Here is a 20548-nt window from a genome sequence, read left to right on the forward strand (position 1 = left end):
TGAAATATTTCTGTCATAGCCTCGGCTTCCCTCAATGTCCTAGGGAATATCCTGTCAGGACCTGGAGACTTATTCACTTTTATATTTTTCAAAAGTGTCAGTACTTCTTTTACTTTGAAACTCATGGTATTCATAGCTACTCTACTAGTTTCCCTTGCCTCACATAATTCAATATCCTTCTCCTTGGTGAATACCGAAGAAAGGAAATTGTTCAATATCTGCCCCATCTCTTTTGGCTCTGCAGATAGCTGTCCACTCTGTCTCTCCAATGGACCAATTTTATCCCTCGTTATCCTTTTGCTATTAATATAGCTGTAGAAACCCTTTGGATTTACTTTAACCTTACTTGCCAAAGCAACCTCATGTCTTCTTTTAGCTTTTCTAATTTCTTTCTTAAGATTCTTTTTACGTTCCTTATACTCCTCAAGCACCTCATTTACTTCATGCTGCCTATAATTATTGTAGATCTCCCTCTTTTTCCGAACAAGATGTCCAATTTCCCTTGAAAACCAGGGCTCTTTCCAATTTTTACTGTTTCCTTTCAACCGAACAGGAAGATAAAGATTCTGTACTCTTAAAATTTCCCCTTTAAATGTCCTCCATTTCTCTTCTACATCTTTCCCATAAAACAAAATGTCCCAGTTCACTCCTTTTAAATCATCTCGCATCTCATCAAAGTTAACCTTTCTCCAATCAAAAATCTCAACCCTAGGTCCAGTTCTGACCCTCTCCATAATTATATTGAAACTAATGGTATTGTGATTACTGGGCCCGAAGTGCTCCCCAACGCATACCTCCGCCACCTGTACCGTCTCATTTCCTAACCGGAGGTCCAGCACTGCCCCTCCTCTAGTAGGTACCTCTATGTATTGCTGCAAAAAACTATCCTGCACACATTTTACAAATTCCAAACCTTCCAGCCCATTTACAGAATGTGTTTCCCAGTCTATGTGTGGAAAGTTGAAATCTCCCACACTCACTACCTTGTGCTTACTACTAATATCTGCTATCTCCTTACATATTTGCTCTTCCAATTCTCGTTCCCCATTTGGCGGTCTATAATACACCCCTATAAGTGTTGCTACATCTTTCCCACTTCTCAGTTCCACCCAAATAGCCTCCCTAGATGAGCCCTCCAATCTACATCTATCCTGCTGTAATATCTTCCCTGACTAGCAATGCAACACCTCCACCTCTTGCCCCTCCAATTCTATCACACCTGAAGCAACGAAATCCTGGAATATTTAGTTTTCAATCACAGCCCTCCTGCAACCATGTTTCACTGATCGCCACAACATCATACTTCCAGGTGTCTATCCAGACTGTAAGCTCATCCACCTTTCTTACAATGCTCCTAGCATTAAAATATGCACATCTAAGAAACCCCCCGTCTCTTATTCTCTGTTTATTTCCTTTTTTTTCTTTCTCCTCTTGTGTCCGAGTGCTTCCCTTTTCTGCTTCCTGCCTCCCATTCTGTCTACTAGCTTTCTCTATTTGAGTCCCTCGCCCCAACCATTCTAGTTTAAAGTCTCCCCAGTAACCTTTGCAAATTTCCCCGCCAGGATATTGGTCCCCCTCGGGTTCAAGTGCAACCCATCCTTTCTGTACAGGTCCCACCTTCCCCAAAAGAAGTCCCAATGATCCAGAAACTTGAATCCCAGCCCTCTGCACCAGTCTTTCAGCCACGCATTTATCCTCCACCTTGCTCCATTCCTACTCTCACTGTCGCGTGGCACAGGCAGTAATCCTGAGATTGTTACCTTTTTGGTCCTTTTCCTTAACTCTCCTCCCAACTCCCTAAATCCTCCCTTCAGGACCTCTTCCCTTTTTTTACCTATGTCATTGGTACCTATATGTACCACGTCCTCAGGCTCCTCTCCCTCTGATTTCAGGATATCTTGGATGCGTTGAGACACGTCCGAGACCTTGGCACCAGGGAGGCAGACCACCATCCTGGTCTCCCGACTGCGTCCACAGAATCGCCTATCCGACCCCCTAACAATAGAGTCCCCAATTACTATTGTGTTCAAAAGGGAACTGCAGATGCTGGAATATCGAAGGTACACAAAATTGCTGGGGAAACTCAGCGGGTGCAGCAGCATATATGGAGCGAAGGAAATAGGCGACGTTTCGGGCCGAAACCCTTCTTCAGACTGATGGGGGGTAGGGGGGGGAGAAAGAAGGAAAAGGGGAGGAGGAGGAGGAGCCCGAGGGCGGGGCGGATGGGAGGGTGGAGGAGACAGCTAGAGGGTTAAAGAAGGGGAGGGAGACAGCAGGGGGCTAGCAAAATTGGGATAATTCAATGTTAATGCCATACGGACGCAAGGTCCCCAGACGGAATATGAGCGTGTTCGTGCCCCACCGAACTCATCTCCACATACCTTGACTCCATCCTATCCCCCTTGGTCAAATCCCTCCCCACCTATGTTCTAGACACCTCAGACACTCTCCGCCGCCTCCACGCATTCCACTCTCTGGCCCTCACCCCCACATCTTCACCATGGATGTCCGGTCACTCTACACACCTCCATGCCGCACCAGGATGGCCTCGGAGCCCTCCGGTTCTTCCTCGACCAGAGGAGCACTGTAGCCCTGAAGTCCCAGTTGGTCCGAGCACCTACTCTAAAATGTTTCGACCTGAAGCGCCCCATCGTCCTGACTTGCGATGCCTCGAAGTTCGGACTCGGTGCCGCCTGCCTGCAGCTCTACGACAAGCTGCAGCTACCCGTCTCCTACGCTTCCCGCACCATGACCTCTGCTGAGCAGCGCTATGCTCAGATCGAGAAGGAGCTCCTTGCCGTGGTGTTTGGCCTGCTCGAAGTTCAAGGATTACATCCTGGGCAACAACTTCGTTATCGAGACTGACCACCAGCCGCTGGTCACCATCCTAAACAAGCCGATACACGCCGCCTCATCCCGCCTGCAGCGTACGATGCTGCAGCTTCAACGCTTCACCTTTCAAATAGTGTACCGAAAAGGCAAGGACATGTTGTGGCCGATACGCTGTCCCGTGCACCCCTGGTATCCACTGCCCAACACCCATACGAGTCCTCCGACCTGATGGTGCTTAACCTTAACATTGTGCCTTCTCAGCAGATGCAATCCCTGGTCAAGCACACTGCCCTGGAACCTGCCCTGCAGCAGCTTGCCGACGTCATCAGGCAAGGCTGGCCAGACCGTCGTTCATACTCTACCTGCCGGTGCCGATCCGTACTCCTGGTCCGTGACGAGCTTGTCCTGCACGACGGCGTGGTGGTGAAGGGACACAAGGTGGTCGTGCCCAGCTGCGCTGCACGCTCACTATTTCGAATCCGCCCACACCGCGGTCATCCTGGGGCCGAGGCCACTCTGTCACAAGCCCAGAGTCATTCTACTGGCCCGGCATGGCCGATTACATCCGGGACAGGGTCTCCGCCTGCGCTACCTGCAACAGCCTCGCTCCCCGTCCGCAACGCCAGCCACTTCTGCAACAGCCTGCCCCTGAACTTCCATGGATGGCCCTCGCCACTGACATTTTCGAGTGGCGTGGCAAAGCACTTTCTGGTCCTTGTTGACTCTTATTCCAGCTGGTTCGAAGTTGATCAGCTGCACTCCCTCACCTCTTCGGGCCATCATCGGCAAGCCTGCGCCGCCACTTCGCCACCTTCGGCTCCCCGGCTACCCTCCAATCTGACAACGGCAGCCAGTTCACCAGTGCCGAGTTCCGGGGATTTCGCTGCCAGCTGGAACTTTCGCCATTTCACCAGCAGTCCAGAGTACCCGCAGAGTACGGCCTGGCGGAGCGCGCTGGTCCGCAGTGCCAAGGACTTGCTGGAACATTGTAGATTGTCCGAATCCGATTTTTACTTAGCACTTCTTAATATCCGCAACATCTCCCGCGACGCTTACCCTAGGCTCGCCAGCCAAACGGCTGATGTCTCGCACTACGAGACCTCCACTCCCTGTGACCCAGCGGTCCTCGTGCCCTCTCCCCTCAAGCCTGCTGCTGTCCAGGAGCGCATTGCTCACAAGCACGAAGTGGCAGAAGCGCTCCCACGACCAGTCATGCCGCCCCCTTCGCGTCTGTTCCCCGGCCAAGTCGTCCGGATGCAGTCCCCCTCCGGTCCCTCTAAGCTTGCCACCGTTGTCGGTGATGCTGGATCGCCGCGCTCCTACCTTGTCAACCACGACGGCACAATTTACAGGCGGACCCGCCAACATCTCCGTCCCGTCAACGAGCCTCCTCCGCCTCCTGCCGTCCCTTCTCCCCTCCCCTGCCCGAAACTCTGCCTGCCATCCCGCGTATGCCGCGGGTCCCTGCCTTCCCAGCTCTCTCAGCCTCACTCGCCGCCTGCTTCCCCTAGCTCGCCTGCACGTCCACCCGATTCTACCGCTATTTCCCAGCCTCAGCCTCCGCTGCTCTTTCCTCCTCCCGGTTCCCCGGCTCCTTCCACCGCTCCGGCTGCTGCTCTTCCTGCAGAGGGAGGAGATGGCGAGCTGCGGACCCGGTCCGGTCGACTGGTTAAGCCGCCTGTCCGTTATGGTGATTTTGCCTAGCTGTATGCTCCTCTGCTTGTTTAACTGTTTACCTGCCTGCTTGTAGCGCATGAGACGTGGTCGCTATGTCACTACTGTATTGTTTGTTTCCAAGGGAAAGGATGTAGATGTTCCTTTAACATAGTGACCTCACCACTACTAACCACTCCCTATATCCAAGTATAAATGTAACCTCTCCACCCCTTGATCCCTCTCTAGCTCGTGTGACGGACCACGTACAGCTAGTGCAGTATTGAATGTGAGTTAATAATAATAAAAGCAGTAAAGACAACTGCGTTATTGAAGCTCTTTACACCAACTCCGGCCTCCATCGCCTGCCCGAGTCCCGCGATGCCATCTTGGCCACGAGGAGCGACTTCAATACTCACCAGGACGCCGCCTTCACCGACCTCCACATCTATGCCGCCGCCGACCCTCACCTGCCTACCGATGACGCCCGGCCTCGCAGCTTCGGTAACTCGGACTTTCTCCCCCTCGCCGATTCCTCCAACCCTCGACGCCCCCCGGACCGTCCAGCATCATCGCCGCACCGGGCCCACCGACATCACCATCGCACTTGTCCGGCAGAACATCACAGCCGCACCTGGCCCACCCAACGTCGCCGTCCCACTGGGCCCGCCAGCATCGCCGCCGGACCCGACCTACCGGGCATCACCGCTGGACCGGGCCCACTGAACTTCGCCTTCGCACTGGGCCCGCCCAATAACGCCGCTGGACCCGACCTACCGGGCATCACCGCCTGACCGGGGCTCCCCCAACATGGCATCACCGCCGCACCGCACCCGACCCATCTCGTCGCCTTCCCGGGCTAGCCGAGCCGCGCCGTCCCGCCGACCATCCGCCCACCGGGACCTCCCACACATCGCCTGCGGACCCCGACTCAACCGCCCATCGACTCCCACCATCGGGTCCGTTGACCCTTGACCCGCGCCACTCCACCCCCCTCCAACAACCCACAGCCGTCGCCTTACTTGGAGCCTGGACTCTCCACTGGGCCTGGAGCCTTCACGCTGCTCACTCCCACTCTCCTGGGTTTGACTCCACTGGGTCCTAGTGCCAGTCGATCCAGTCTGGTCTACCTCAGTGGCAGTTCCACTGAGTCTTCCCCAACCCCCTCTAACTATGTGACCCCTGCTCTTCCCCACCCACACCACAGCCCTCTCTCCCCCCAGCCCCTGACCACCCACCACCCTCCCACCACCCACCACCTCCCCACCACACATCGCCTCCCCACCACACATTGCCTCGTCCCCAGTCCACACACCTGCATTCCTCCGGCCCCAACCCCCAACCCTGCCGGGTGTTCACTATCCCCCCGACCTCCCCATCTCCCACACCGAATGGTCTGTCCTCAACAGAGGTCTTACCTTTGTCCCCCTTCGTCCCCACCTCAATGAGTTCCGCGCCCACCACGACTTGGAGCTCTTCTACCGTCGCCTCCGCCTCACAGCGCACTTCCACGGGAAGGAGTCCTCGCCCCCCACCGATGACCCCTTTTCCCGTCTCCAACGCACCCCCTTCTCGTGGAACCCCCCTCGTGGCCAATTTCCGGCTTTAGAACTCTTCATCAATAACTGCCGTCGCGACATCAATCGCCTCAACTTCTCCACTCCCCTGTCTCACTCCAATCTCTCCCCCCATAAACGTTCTGCCATCGACTCACTCCGCAACAACCCAGATTGGGTCATCAAACCCGCCGACAAGGGAGGTGCCGTGGTAGTCTGGCGCGCCAATCTCTACAAAGCTGAGGCCACGCGCCAACTCTCGGACACCTCCTCCTACTTACCCCTGGACCATGACCCCACTGACGAGCACCAGGCCACCATATCCAGCACCATCCACGACTTCATCAACTCCAATGCCCTACCCGACCGAGCCTCCAACCTCATCGTTCCCCAGTCCCGCACGGCCCGATTTTACCTTCTCCCTAAAATCCACAAACCTGACTATCCCGGAAGACCCATTGTCTCTGCCTGTTCGTGCCCCACCGAACTCATTTCCAAATGCCTTGACTACATCCTATCCCCCTTGGTTAAATCCCTCCCTACCTATGTTCAAGCCACCTCAGACACTCTCCGTCGTCTCCGCGCATTCCATTCTCTGGGCCCTCACCCCCTCATCTTCACCATGGACGTCCAGTCACTCTACACCTCCATCCCCCACCAGGATGGTCTCAAAGCCCTCCGGTTCTTCCTCGACCAGAGAAGCAACCTATACCCAGCCACTGACACTCTCCTCCGCCTAGCAGAGCTGGTCCTTACCCTCAATAACTTCACGTTCGACTCCTCCCATTTCCTCCAAATACAAGCCGTAGCTATGGGCACACGCATGGGCCCCAGCTATGCCTGCCTATTTGTCGGTTACATCGAGCAATCCTTGTTCAATACATACCAGGGCCCCATCCCCGACCTCTACCTCTGCTACATCGACGTCTGCTTTGGTGCCACCTCCTGCACCCGCACACAACTGACTGACTTCATCCACTTCACCATTAACTTCCATCCGGCACTCAAATACACCTGGACCATTTCCGACACTTCCCTACCATTCCTTGACCTCACTATCTCCATTGCAGGTGATAGACTTCTGACCGACATCCACTATAAACCCACTGACTCCCGTGGCTATCTGGACTACACTTCTTCCCACCCTGCTTCCTGTAAGGACTCCATCCCCTACTCCCAATTCCTCCGTCTACGCCGCATCTGCTCCACGGATGAGGCGTTCCACACCAGGACATCTGAAATGTCCTCAATTATTCAGGGAACGGGGGTTCCCCTCCTCCACCATAGATGAGGCTCGCACCAGGGTCTCTTCCATACCCCGCAACACTGCTCTCTCTCCCCATTCCCCCACTCGCAACAAGGGCAGAGTCCCCTAGTCCTCACCTTTCACCCCACCAGCCGTCACATACAAAAAGTAATCCTCCGTCAGTTTCGCCACCTCCAACGTGACCCCACCACTCGCCACATCGTCCCATCTCCCCCCATATCTCCTTCCGCAAAGACCGCTCCCTCCATAACTCCCTTGTCAATTCTTCCCTTCCCTCTCGTACCACCCCCTCCCCGGGCACTTTCCCTTGCAACCGCAAGAGATGCAACACTTGTCCCTTTACCTCCCCCCTCGACTCCGTTCAAGGACCCAAGCAGTCGTTCTAGGTGCGACAGAGGTTTACCTGCATCTCCTCCAACCTCATCTATTGCATCCGCTGCTCTAGATGTCAGCAGATCTATATCGGTGAGACCAAGCGGAGGTTGGGCGATCGTTTCGCCGAACACCTCTGCTCGGTCCGCAATAACCAAGCTGACCTCCTGGTGGCTCAGCACTTCAACTCCCCCTCCAACTCCGTCTCCGACCTCTCTGTCCTGGGTCTCCTCCATGGCCACAGCGAGCAGCACCGGAAATTGGAGGAACAGCACCTCATATTCCGCTTGGGGAGTCTGCATCCTGGGGGCATGAACATCAAATTCTCCCAATTTTGTTAGTCCTTGCTATCTCCTCCCCTTCCTCAGTCCCCCTGCTGTCTCCTCCCATCCCCCAGCCTTCGGGCACCTCCTCCTTTTTCCTTTCTTGTCCCCGCCCCCCCCCCCCCCCCACCCACCCCCGATCAGTCTGAAGAAGGGTTTCGGCCCGAAACGTTGCCTATTTCCTTCGATCCATAGATGCTGCTGCACCCGCTGAGTTTCTCCAGCTTTTTTGTGTACCTTCAGTTAAACCACTATCCAGTTAAACCCTGACCAGCCTCAGATCGATACTGACCCCCCAATCACCAGTTAGAGTGAACCAAATTATCAAGCATGTAAAGAAACGTATTTGGAACATTGGGATAAAGAAACCAAAAGCCAAAGCAGATTAGAATGTTACCGTGCCCTAAAAAGAGATTATAAATTGGCAGACTATCTCTCAACTGTTAGAGACATAAAGCAGAGACAGACCTTCACCAAATACAGGTTAAGTGACCACTATTTGGCAGTTGAAAAAGGAAGACAGAAGAGATTCTGGCAACCAAGAGAAAATAGAATATGCGGCCACTGTTTGACAGATGAGGTTGAAACAGAGGTGCACTTCCTCCTAAAATGCAAAACATTAGACAAAACAAGGAAAGCATACTTTGACAAACTCAGTGTGGCGACCCCTGATTTTAAAGAACTAGATGATACATCAAAACTAAGAATAATCGTTGGCGAAGGAAATACGGCACATCTTGGTGCACAATACGTAACAGCATGCCTTAACCTGAGCGACGGTGAATGACCAACATGCACATATGTACGCACACACTAATTGACATTAACTAACACTAAGAAATTAATATTGAATTGATAAACTTGCTATTGTGTTGTACTTCTTACAGCTGCAAGAACGTGTAGCAATCAATAAAGGGCTATAGGCATATTGCGAGTTTATGTACAGGGACATATCTATCCATGCACTGTATACTTGTATTTATACTTATGCATTTTAAACATGTATGTCATGTTTTATACTGGCAATATAACAATGTTTTTATCATGCCAATAACGTTTTTTAATTGAATTGATAGAGAGATACAGGGAGAAACGGAGAGAGAGAAACAGAGAGACAGAGAGCGGGACAGAGATAGAGAGACAGAGAGCGGGACAGAGATAGAGAGACAGAGAGAGAGAGACAGAGAGAGGGGCAGAGAGAGAGAGAAAGAAAGACAGAGAGAGAGAGAGAGAGAGACAGACAGACAGACAGACAGACAGACAGACAGACAGACAGAGTGAGAGAAACAGAGAGAGACACAGAGAGAGATGGAGAGAGAGGGTTAAAGACAGAGAGAGGGACAGAGATAGAGACAGAGAGAGAGAGCAAGGGGCAGAGAGAAGAGAAAGAAATACAGAATGAGAGAGAGAGAGAGACAGACAGACAGAGAAACAGAGACAGAGAGAGAGAGGGAGAGAGAGAGGGAGAAAGAGAGAGAGAGACACAGAGAGAGACAGAGAAACGGAGAAAGATTGAGACAGAGAGAGATGGAGAATGAGAGAGACAGAGAGAGAGATGGAGAGAGAGAGACAGAGAGAGAGACAGTCAGTGAGAGACGGAGTGAGAGAGAGAGAGGCAGAAAGTGAGACAGTGGGGGAGAGAGATAAAGAGAGAGAGATAAAGAGAGAGAGGGAGAGAGAGAGAGAGAGAGAGAGAGAGAGAGAGAGAGAGAGAGAGAGAGAGAGAGAGAGAGAGAGAGAGAGAGAAAGTGAGAGAGACAGAGAGACAGAGAGTGAGAGAAACGGAGAGAGAGAGAGAGAGACAGAGAGAGAGATAGAGAGAGAGATGGAGAGTGAGAGACAGAGAGACAGCGATAGAGAGAGACTGTGAGAAACAGAGAGAGAGGGACAGAAATAGGGACAGAGAGACGGAGAGCGACAGAGAGAGAGAGAGAGAGAGAGAGAGACAGTCAGTGAGAGACGGAGTGAGACAGAGAGAGAGGCAGAAATAGAGACAGTGGGGGAGAGAGAGAAAGAGAGACAGAGAGAGAGGAGAGAGATATAGACTGAGAGAGACAGAAAGATAGAGAGTGAGAGACTGAGAGAGGGGAGAGAGAGAGAGAAAAACAGAGAGAACACAAGAGAGAAGGGAGGGAGAGACAGATATAGACTGAGAGATACAGAGAGAGAGAACAGAGAGAGGGTAGAGAGAATAAGATAAAGGAGAGAACGAGAAAAGAGACAGAGCGAGAGCAGAGACACAGAGAGAGAGAGGAGAGAGACAGAGAAGAGAGAGATAGAAACAAGGAAGACAGGGAAGGTAGGAGAGAAAAGATAGAAAAAGAAGATATCCCCTCTATCTTTCCCTCCATCTCTTCCGAGAGATCTCTCTAGATCCCTTCTCAAGATCTCGCTCAGATCTCTCTATCTCTAGCAATGATAGAGAGAACAGACACGAGGCAGGTAGAGAGAAAGAGATGCAGTCAGAGAGACAGAAAGAGAGACAGAGAGGAGAATGAGAGACAGACAGAGAGGAAGAGACGGAGAAAGAAATGAGAGAGAGAGACAGAGAGAAAAACAGTGAGACCATAGGGAGAGAGAGAGGAGGGGAAGAGACACAGGGTGAGAGAGACGGATGCAGAGAGGGAGAGAGAGGGTGGGAGAGAGAGAGAGAGAGAGAGGAGAGAGAGAGGAGAGAGAGAAGAGAGAGAGAGAGGAGCTCTCTAGAGAGATCTCTCTAGAGAGAGAGATAGAGAGAGAGAAACAATGAGATAGACTCTCTTCTCCCTTGAGACAGTTACATAGAGAGAGAGACAAGAGAGAGAGAGACAAGAGAGAGAGAGAGATAGAGAGATAGAGACAGAGAGAGAGAAAGACACAGAGAGACAGAGAGAGAGTGCTGGAGTAACTCAGCATGTCAGGCAGCATCTGTGGACAAGATAGACACAAAGTGCTGGAGTAACTCAGAGGGTCAGGCAGCATCTGTGGAGAGAAGGAATGGGTGACATTTTGGGTCGAGACCCTTTGGTTTAGTTTAGTTTAGAGATGCAGCGCGGAAACAGGTCTTTCGGACCGTGGAGTCCGCGCCGACCAGCGATCACCCCGTACACTAGCACTATCCTACTCACATTAGGGACAATTTAACATCTTTGCGGAGGCCGATTAATCAACAACCCTGAACGTCTTTGAATTGTTCGAGGAAACGGAGCACCCGCAGTAAAAACCCATGCAGGTCAAGGGGAGAACGTTTAAACTCCGCACAGACAGCACCCATAGTCAGAATCGTGCCCGGATCTCTGGCGGGGAGGCAGCAACTGTACCGCTGTGCCACTGTGCCGCGCAGACTTATATAACAGTTTCCTCTGCCATAAACGCACCCAATATGTGCTAGTAATGTCCTGTTTGCCAGCTTGTTGACCCTCTGTGTTCCCCTCCTGCAGGGTTTAGGAGCCGTTGCTGTGGACGGAGAGACGGGGACGTGAGCGGCCATTTAGGGCAGCCAGGGTGCCGGTGAGCCCCCCCCATCTGCTCGGTGTGCGGGCTGCGCTTCGATGGAGGACCGCATGATGGGGCACAACAAGGAGAAGCGTTATGAGTGTGACGTGCGTGGCAAGGCCTGGCAGAAGCCGAGCCTGCTGGAGATCCACCAGCGGGTGCACACGGGAGAACGCCCCTTCGACTCCTCGGAGTGCGGCAAGACCTTCACCAGCTCCAGCCACCTGCTACATCACAACCGCGTGCACTCCGGCGAGAAGCCCTATTGCTGCTCCACCTACGGCAAGAACTTTACCCAGTTGTCGGGGCTGCAGGTGCACCAGCGGGTGCACAGCAGTGAGCGGCCCTTCACCTGCACCGACTGCGGCAAAGGCTTCAAGTCGTCGCCGGACCTGAAGCGGCACAGGCGCATTCACACCGGGGAGCGGCCCTACACCTGCGCCGAGTGTGGCAAGAATTTCACCCAGTCCTGTCACCTGCTGGTGCACCAGCGCACCCACACCGGCGAACGCCCCTACACCTGCGCCCAGTGCGGCAAGGACTTCACCAGCTCCACCAGGCTGCTGACCCACACACGCACCCACACCGGCGAGCGTCCCTACACCTGCGCCCAGTGTGGCAAGAGCTTCACACAGTCCGGCACCCTGCTGGTGCACCAGCGCACCCACACCGGCGAGTGGCCCTACACCTGCGCCCAGTGCGGCAAGGACTTCACCTCCTCCAGCAAGCTGCTGTCCCACCAGCGCACCCACACCGGGGAGTGGCCCTACACCTGCGCCCTGTGCGGAAAGGGCTTCACTCAGTCCAGCAGCCTGCTGGAGCACCAGCGCATCCACACCGGCGAGCGCCCCTACACCTGCGCCCAGTGCGGCAAGCACTTCACCCGGTCCAGTCACCTGCTGGTGCACCAGCACACCCACATCGACGAGCGCCCCTTCACCTGCACCCAGTGCGGCAAGGGGTTCACTCGCTCCTCCAAGCTGCTGTCCCACCAGCGGGTGCACACCGGCGTCGGTCCCATCCCCAGCTCGGTGTGTGGAGAGCGCTTTGCCATGGCCTCCCACGCCATGTCTCACCAGTGCGTGCACACCATTGGCCAGCCCTACGACTGCCCGTACTGCGGTGAGGAGTTTGACAGCTCGCGAGGGTTGCGGCAGCACCGGCGGACCCACGCCGGCGAGCAGCTGCTCCCACTGTGACAAGAGAGCACGGGAGCTGCTTGAGCACCAGCTGATGCACCAGAGAGAGACCCTTTGTGTGTGCTGAGTGTGGCAAGGGTTTCACCCGCCTTGACCACCTGCTGGAGCACCGATGAGTCCACACCGGCCAGCGCCCATTCACCTGCCCACTCTGCGGCAAGGCCTTTGCCCGCTCCTCCAGCCTGCTGGCACACCGCCACGTGGACAGATAGGCACAGTTTAGGTAGACACAAAATGCTGGAAGAAATGGGTAATGTTTCAGGGTCGACACCCATCTTCAGTGTCGACCCGAAACGTCACCCATTCCTTGTCTCTAGAGATGCTGCCTGTCCCGCTGAATTACTCCAGCACTCTGAATGTCACCTATCCATGTTCTCCACAGATGCTGCCTGACCCGCTGAATTACTCCAGCACTCTGTGTTAGTCATAGAGTGATACAGTGTGGAAACAGGCCCTTCGGCCCAACTTGCCCACACCGACCAACCACAGTAGTCCCACCTGCCTGTGTTTTGTCCATATCCCTCCAAACTTGTCCTATCCATGTAACTGTCTGTTTCTCAAATATTGGGATAGTCACAGCCTCAACTACCTCCTGTGACAGTTTGTTCCATACTCCCACCACCCTCTGTGTGAAAAAGTTACCTCTCAGTTTCCTATTAAATCTTTTCCCCTTCACCTTGAACCCATGTCCTCTAGTCCTCGATTCCCCGGGGTATGGGGAGAAGGCAGGAACTGGGTACTGATTGTAGCTGATCAGTCATGATCACATTGAATGATGTTGCTGGTTCGAGGGGCCGAATGGCCTACTCCTGCACCTATTGTCTCTTGTCCAATGTCTATTGTATCAGGACTAGGCGTGTATTTCACCCCACACTTGTGCTCGGTCCTCCAAGGCCTGCTGGATCTCCCGGTTGCCAACCATTTTAACTCCCCTTCCCACTCCCACACTGATGTTTCTGTCCTGGGCCTCCTCCATTGCCAGAGTGAGATGACACGCAAACTGGAGGAACAGCACCTCATAGCTTACAGCCCAATGACATGAACATTGAATTCTCCAAATTAAGGAGAATCCCCCCATTATATTCAAGTCCTGGAGTCTGTCCCGACCCCATCTCTTTTTTCCAGCTTTCTCCCCCGACTCCATCAGCCCAAAGAAGGGTCCAGACCTGACACGTCGCCTGCCCTCCAAAGTGCCGGTAGAACTCAGCAGGTCAGCCATCCCTGGTGAGAAACGGATGGAGAAATGTTCCTATTACAAGCTCTCCTTGGCCCTGTCAAGAATGTAGTGTCCATTCTTGGGATGGGATGCAAGGTCCGAGCTGACCAGTCATCGACAGCCCCTCCCCCCTCCCCTCATGGGCCATCTCTTTGTCATTCCTCTGTCTTCTTCTCGCTGGATGACAAGCAGAACCATCTTGGCTTAACAGTAGATGTATCTTCTTCCTTTTGACCTCTCGTTTCTGCATGTATTTACAGCGGAATCAAAACTACTTCCCTTAGGTCCTGATCTTCCTTTTGTTTTAGTAAAGGTAGAACCTTTGACAGTTGCAATTGGTTTAGGATCTTGAATATTCCCATAGCGTAAATTTGACATGAAACGTACTTCCTTTTCTATGAAGTTCATCAGATCAGGAAGCATGGTCTCTCGATTCTCATTTTCCTCTAACAGACCAGCTTTATCTTTTCTCTAAGTCTATAGGGCAGTTTTAGAGTGATCATTTTCATATTGCTAACAACATTCATTTCTTGCATGTGGTCTAAGAGGGTAGTCATTTCTTTCATACTTCTAAGACATATCGCAAACTCCCGCAATGCTTTCGCATCTTCTGGCTGGATAGCTGTCCAAGCGTAGGCTTTCTTCATGAGGATGTCTTTGGATCATGGAAGTTTAAAGGGACTTTTATGTAGTGTGTCGGCAGTGAGCGGCGACTGCGGAGGGTTCAACAGCCCCGACCACGGGTGAACAAAAAGGGATGATGATTGAACTTTATTACCTTCCATCACAGTGAGGAATGTGGATTCTGCTGTGGTGGTTGTTTATGTTAGATTTTATTTTATGTGGCTGTGTGTCTTTTGCTTTTTACTCAGTATGGCTGTATGGTAACTCAAATATCACTGTACCTTAATTGGTGCATCTGACAATAAATTCCATATTCAACTTGATCAGCTTTCGTCTATATATTTAAAAAAAAAGATAATGCTGACTGATCGTGCACAATTGTGGCGGCTTGATTTCAAAGACAGGGCAGGGGCATTCCCTGAGGGATTTGGGTGGTTGGAAGAGGTTTCGTCTGTGTTTTCCCCTCGGTTGTTGTTCGAGGAGGAAGGCGGCGGCACTCGGCCCGTCGGGGCTAGGATGCGCGGGAGGAAGGCGGAGCTTGGATTGAGGCTTGGAAGGCTGAGCTTGTCTCCCCTGCCCCGACCCGTATCTATTAATTAAAAGACTGTGTTATTTATCAAAAGACTGTGTCATTTATCTTTCGAGAAGTGTTGCAGGTCTGGTGGAGAGCTGACATGGGTAAAACGACATTCCCCTGACTCCATGCTTTCTCCTAAGTGGCTGGATGGAGCAATCACTTGAACTATATAATAATTTTGCACGGTAAACCCTCACCAAGATGGCCGCCGTCAACCCCATATTTAGACGTCCGCCGTCAAACCCTTACCAAGGTGGCCGCCATCAATCCCTCAACAAGATGGCCGTCGGTTGCCGACCAATCAGCGGCGCCGACCTCACCTGCCCTCACCAAGATGGCCGCCCGCCCCCCGGATCGAGTCTCCCCGTCGACCGCATGAAAATGGCGGCGGAGAAGCGGCAGTTGGTGACGTCGCTGCGGACGGAGCTGAGGTAAATAGTGTTGTAAATGAGCGGGAAGTGTGGGGTCAACATGAGGTCAATGACCACATCATCTACAGTACAGTACACGTGTGTGTGTGGGGTCAACATGAGGTCAATGACCACATCATCTACAGTACAGTACACGTGTGTGTGTGTGTGGTCAACATGAGGTCAATGACCACATCATCTACAGTATAGTACACGTGTGTGGGGTCAACATGAGGTCAATGACCACATCATCTACAGTACAGTACACGTGTGTGTGTGGGGTCAACATGAGGTCAATGACCACATCATCTACAGTACATGTGTGTGTGTGTGGTCAACATGAGGTCAATGACCACATCATCTACAGTACACGTGTGTGTGTGTGGTCAACATGAGGTCAATGACCACATCATCTACATACAGTACACGTGTGTGTGTGGGGTCAACATGAGGTCAATGACCACATCATCTACAGTACACGTGTGTGTGTGTGTGTGGGGTCAAACTCGTTATAAATAAACCAGACTCACCCTCTTATTCACTCAGGTCAATAACTGAGGTTATAAATAAATAAATAAATCAGCAGCGGAATCAGCGAAATAAATAAACCCGGTAAATCTGGGGGAGAGAGAAAGCTGAGGTCAATCTCCACATAAACTACACGTCTGGGGGAATAAAACTGGTCTGGGGTCAATAATATAAACTCACTGTCTGGAGCAGCGTCCTGAGATAAAACACGTTATAAACATCTCCCTCTGTCTGGCTCCCAACCTTCCTCTCTGTAAATAATCAATAAATCACCAAATAAACTACACGTCTGGGAAAATAAACCAGATCTGGGGTAAAACTGGGGTAAATAATGTTATAAACACGGGAATCAAAATACACAAACACCCCTACAGCCATTGAACTCAACGCAAACCAAAAATTCTGAACATTTAATAGCCCATTATCCGTTTATTTGCACTTTATCTGTTTATTTATTCATGCGTGCATATATTTTATACAATGGTATATGGACACCACTGATCTGTTCTGTATTCATGCCGTCGATATTCTGTGTTCTGAAGCAAAGCAAGAATTTCATTGTCCAATCTGGGACACATGACAATAACTCTCTTGAATCTTGAATAAAACCCGGTCTGGGGTAAAAACTGAGGTAAAATAATGTTATAAACACACAGGGGCGCGGAATAAAACCCGGCCTGGGGTAAAACTGAGGTAAATAATTGTATATACATACAGGGGCGCGGAATAAACGCGGTCTTGGGGTAAAACTGAGGTAAATAATGTTATAAACACACAGGGGGCGCGGAATAAATCCGGTCTGGGGTAAAACTGAGGTAAATAATGTTATATACATACAGGGGCGCGGAATAAACTCGGTCTTGGGGTAAAACTGAGGTAAATAATGTTATAAACACACAGGGGAGCAAACTAAAACCGGTTTGGGGTGAAACAGGTAAATATAGCAATGGTACAAACATTTTGAGATTTAAAAAATCAAGTCTACAATTTATCCCATCAGATAAAGCATAAAAAGAAGTTCAATTTGACACCTAATTCTCTTTCATATCTTCAGTATTAAAAAGGTTATGGCCATTTCATACTCGGAAATTAGCATCTTGTTCCCTATTGCTTTTCCATTGACTTAACACAAAAGCTGTGATCAAGGACAGTCAAAAGCCCATAACGTTCTTAAAAATTAAGAGAACTGAAATACATTTTCAGTTATTATAGATTGAAGCATTCTGAGACAAATATAAAACATCTTACTTCGGATGACCTGAAATTAAAGCATATAATTAGTTAGTTACCTAATTGCAGCTAATTACAAAATTCAATTACTAGATCTAAACATCTATCCATTTCTTAAGAAAAGATTAACATTTTTAAATAGCCTAATTGTCCAAATAGCATTCACACAAGAAATCACGATATAACATGATTTTAAAATCTCATTGTCATGAATTTATAGGCCAAATGGAAGGAATTTAATGTTTAATTCACATAAATTAATGGCCATTTTAATCATCTTGCGAGTGGGTTTTTGTGGAACACGATCGATTGGAACGTTGCGGTTTGCAGTGAATTTGAACCCCATATCGGCAGGAAAAACACTGCCTGTTCATACGAGGTCATAATCACATTTTCGCCAATGAAATTTAGATTAAAGTAATAATAAGAAGCAAGTTTATATGTAAAATATACGACTTACCTTATGTTTTGTCCCCTGCGTGAGATCCGTCCTGTTGTCGGCGTTAGAAGTCGCCTTTTTATTTTACTCCAGCGATTAAATTGTCCCGTGATTTTTCTTAAAAACTTCTGAGAACGCAAGTTGGAAAGATTTTTCAGCATCAGGTAGCAGCCCAAGAAAATATATCTCGGACAGGCGCACACGGCCAGTGGCAGAACTGCAGCGCCGCTGAAGGCAAGTATTGTAACATACCTATAATATAAACTCACCGTCTGCAGCAGCGTCCTGAGATAAAACACGTTATAAACATCCCCCTCTCTCTGGCTCCCCCTGGGTGCAAAGGGAGCGGGGAGGATTCAAGGGGAGTGGGTTTGGTGCCGAGGGGGATGAATGGGGGAGGGGGCATGGAACTGAGGGGGGAGAGAGAGTGGGTCAAGTGAGTCAAGGAAGGGGGTAGGGAGCCAGGTGGGGTGGGTTCACATTGTTTGGGGTGGGGAGGAGGGGGGAGGGAGCAAAGGGGGGTAAGGAGCAGGAGGCAGCGGCAGGGTAGGGCAGGGAGAACACAGGGGGGGGTCACATTGTTTTGGGGGTGGGGAAGGTGTTGCAGTTTAGGAAGTCAAACCAGGGGCAAGGGTTTTCACTGTGAATGGCGGGGCGCTGGGGGAATGTGTGGAGCAGGAGGGATCTAGAGTGCAATTGCGAGTTGGGCCGAAGGGCCTCTTCCAACGCTGTATCACTCTATGAATCTATGACAAAGTTGCTGGAGTAACTCAGCGGGTCAGGCAGCATCTGTAGAGAAGATAGACACAAAGTGCTGGAGTAACTCAGCGGGAGAACGCCAGCTGAACCGCGGGGCTGGAGACCGCCAGCTGAACCGCGGGGCTGGAGACCGCCAGCGGAGCAGCGGGGCTGGAGAACGCCAGCTGAACCACGGGGCTGGAGACCGCCAGCGGAGCCGCGGGGCTGGGAGAACGCCAGCTGAACCACGGGGCTGGAGACCGCCAGCGGCGCAGCGGGGCTGGAGACCGCCAGCGGAGCAGCGGGGCTGGAGACCGCCAGCTGAACCACGGGGCTGGAGAGCGCCAGCGGAGCAGCGGGGCTGGAGAACGCCAGCTGAACCACGGGGCTGGAGACCGCCAGCGGAGCCGCGGGGCTGGAGACCGCCAGCTGACCACGGGGCTGGAGACCGCCAGCGAGCAGTGGGGCTGGAGACCGCCAGCAGAGCCGCGGGGCTGGAGACCGCCAGCAGAGCCGCGGGGCTGGAGACCGCCAGCGGCGCAGCGGGGCTGGAGACCGCCAGCGGACCAGCGGTGCTGGAGACCGCCAGCGGAGCCATGGAGGTGCGGAGCAACGGAGCGGCAGAACACCAGCGTAGCACCAAGCCAGCTCGGCCGACCGGAGGCACCGACTCGGCCGACAGTGGCTCTGTCCAGGTTGATGGTTGGTGCGCAATACTTTGGCAGGGGCAAAGTCCGTTTATCAGTCTTATTGAGGCAGGAAGCAGAAAAGGGAAGCACCTCGGGCACAAGAGGAGAAAGAAAAAAAGGAAATAAACAGAATAAGAGGCGGGGGGGGTTTCTTAAATGAGCATATTTAATGCTAGGAGCATTGTAAGAAAGGTGGATGAGCTTAGAGTCTGGATAGACACCTGGAAGTATGATGTTGTGGCGATCAGTGAAACATGGTTGCAGGAGGGCTGTGATTGGAAACTAAATATTCCAGGATTTTGTTGCTTCAGTGTGATAGAATTGGAGGGGCAAGAGGTGGAGGTGTTGCATTACTAGTCAGGGAGATATTACAGCAGTGCTTTGGCAGGATAGATTGGAGGGCTCATCTAGGGAGGCTATTTGGGTGGAACTGAGAAGTGGGAAAGGGGTGTATTATAGACCGCCAAATGGGGATCGGGAATTGGAAGAGCAAATATGTAAGGAGATAGCAGATATTAGTAGTAAGCACAAAGTAGTGATTGTGGGAGATTTCAACTTTCCACACATAGACTGGGAAACACATTCGTAAATGGGCTGGATGGTTTGGAGTTTGTAAAATGTGTGCAGGATAGTTTTTTGCAGCAATACATAGTGGTACCTACTAGAGGAGGGGCAGTGTTGGACCTCCTGTTAGGAAATGAGACAGGACAGGTGGCGGAGGTATGCGTTGGGGAGCACTTCGGGTCCAGTGATCACAATACCATTAGTTTCAATATAATTATGGAGAGGGTCAGAACTGGACCTAGGGTTGAGATTTTTGATTGGAGAAAGGCTAACTTTGATGAGATGCGAAATGATTTAAAAGGAGTGAACTGGGACATTTTGTTTTATGGGAAGGATGTAGAAGGGAAATGGAGGGCATTTAAAGGGGAAATTTTAAGAGTACAGAATCTTTATGTTCCTGTTCGGTTGAAAGGAAACAGTAAAAAGTGGAAAGAGCCCTGTTTTCAAGGGAAATTGGACATCTTGTTCGGAAAAAGAGGGAGATCTACAATAATTATAGGCAGCATGAAGTAAATGACGTGCTTGAGGAGTATAAGGAATGTAAAAAGAATCTTAAGAAAGAAATTAGAAAAGCTAAAAGAAGACATGAGGTTGCTTTGGCAAGTGAGGTGAAAGTAAATCCAAAGGGTTTCTACAGCTATATTAATAGCAAAAGGATAACGAGGGATAACATTTTCCCATTGGAGAGACAGTGTGGACAGCTATCTGCAGAGCCAAAGAGATGGGGGAGATATTGAACATTTCTTTTCTTCGGTATTCACCAAGGAGAAGGATATTGATTTATGTGAGGTAAGGGAAACTAGTAGAGTAGCTATGGATACTATGAGTTTCAAAGTAAAAGAAGTACTGACACTTTT

General features: G+C 51.3%; 2 protein-coding genes across 2 annotated transcripts in view; one reads left to right on the top strand and one right to left on the bottom strand.

Annotated features, from left to right (window-relative positions):
- The window catches only part of LOC116982232 (zinc finger protein 850-like), a gene marked incomplete at its 3' end in the record, with an annotated part of 210034 nt that overhangs the window by 70726 nt on the left and 118760 nt on the right, over positions 1–20548 (bottom strand). The window lies entirely within an intron of this gene.
- Positions 10419–12678, top strand: LOC116981707 (zinc finger protein 239-like). The gene is made up of 2 exons (XM_033034760.1): positions 10419–10445; positions 11570–12678. The coding sequence occupies exons 1-2, from the start codon at positions 10419–10421 to the stop codon at positions 12674–12676; spliced, it is 1134 nt and encodes a 377-aa protein (XP_032890651.1). The 3' UTR covers positions 12677–12678.

The sequence above is a fragment of the Amblyraja radiata genome, chromosome 16 (assembly GCF_010909765.2).
Source record: "Amblyraja radiata isolate CabotCenter1 chromosome 16, sAmbRad1.1.pri, whole genome shotgun sequence".
In the NCBI taxonomy this organism is placed as follows: Eukaryota; Metazoa; Chordata; class Chondrichthyes; order Rajiformes; family Rajidae; genus Amblyraja; species Amblyraja radiata.

Excerpts from the sequence above, each read along its gene's own strand:
- LOC116981707 (XM_033034760.1), top strand. The coding sequence starts at position 10,419 with ATGATAGAGAGAACAGACACGAGGCAG. Across the intron at positions 10,446-11,569 it reads AGAGAACAGACACGAGGCAG|CGTTATGAGTGTGACGTGCG; the intron begins GTAGAGAGAAAG and ends AACAAGGAGAAG.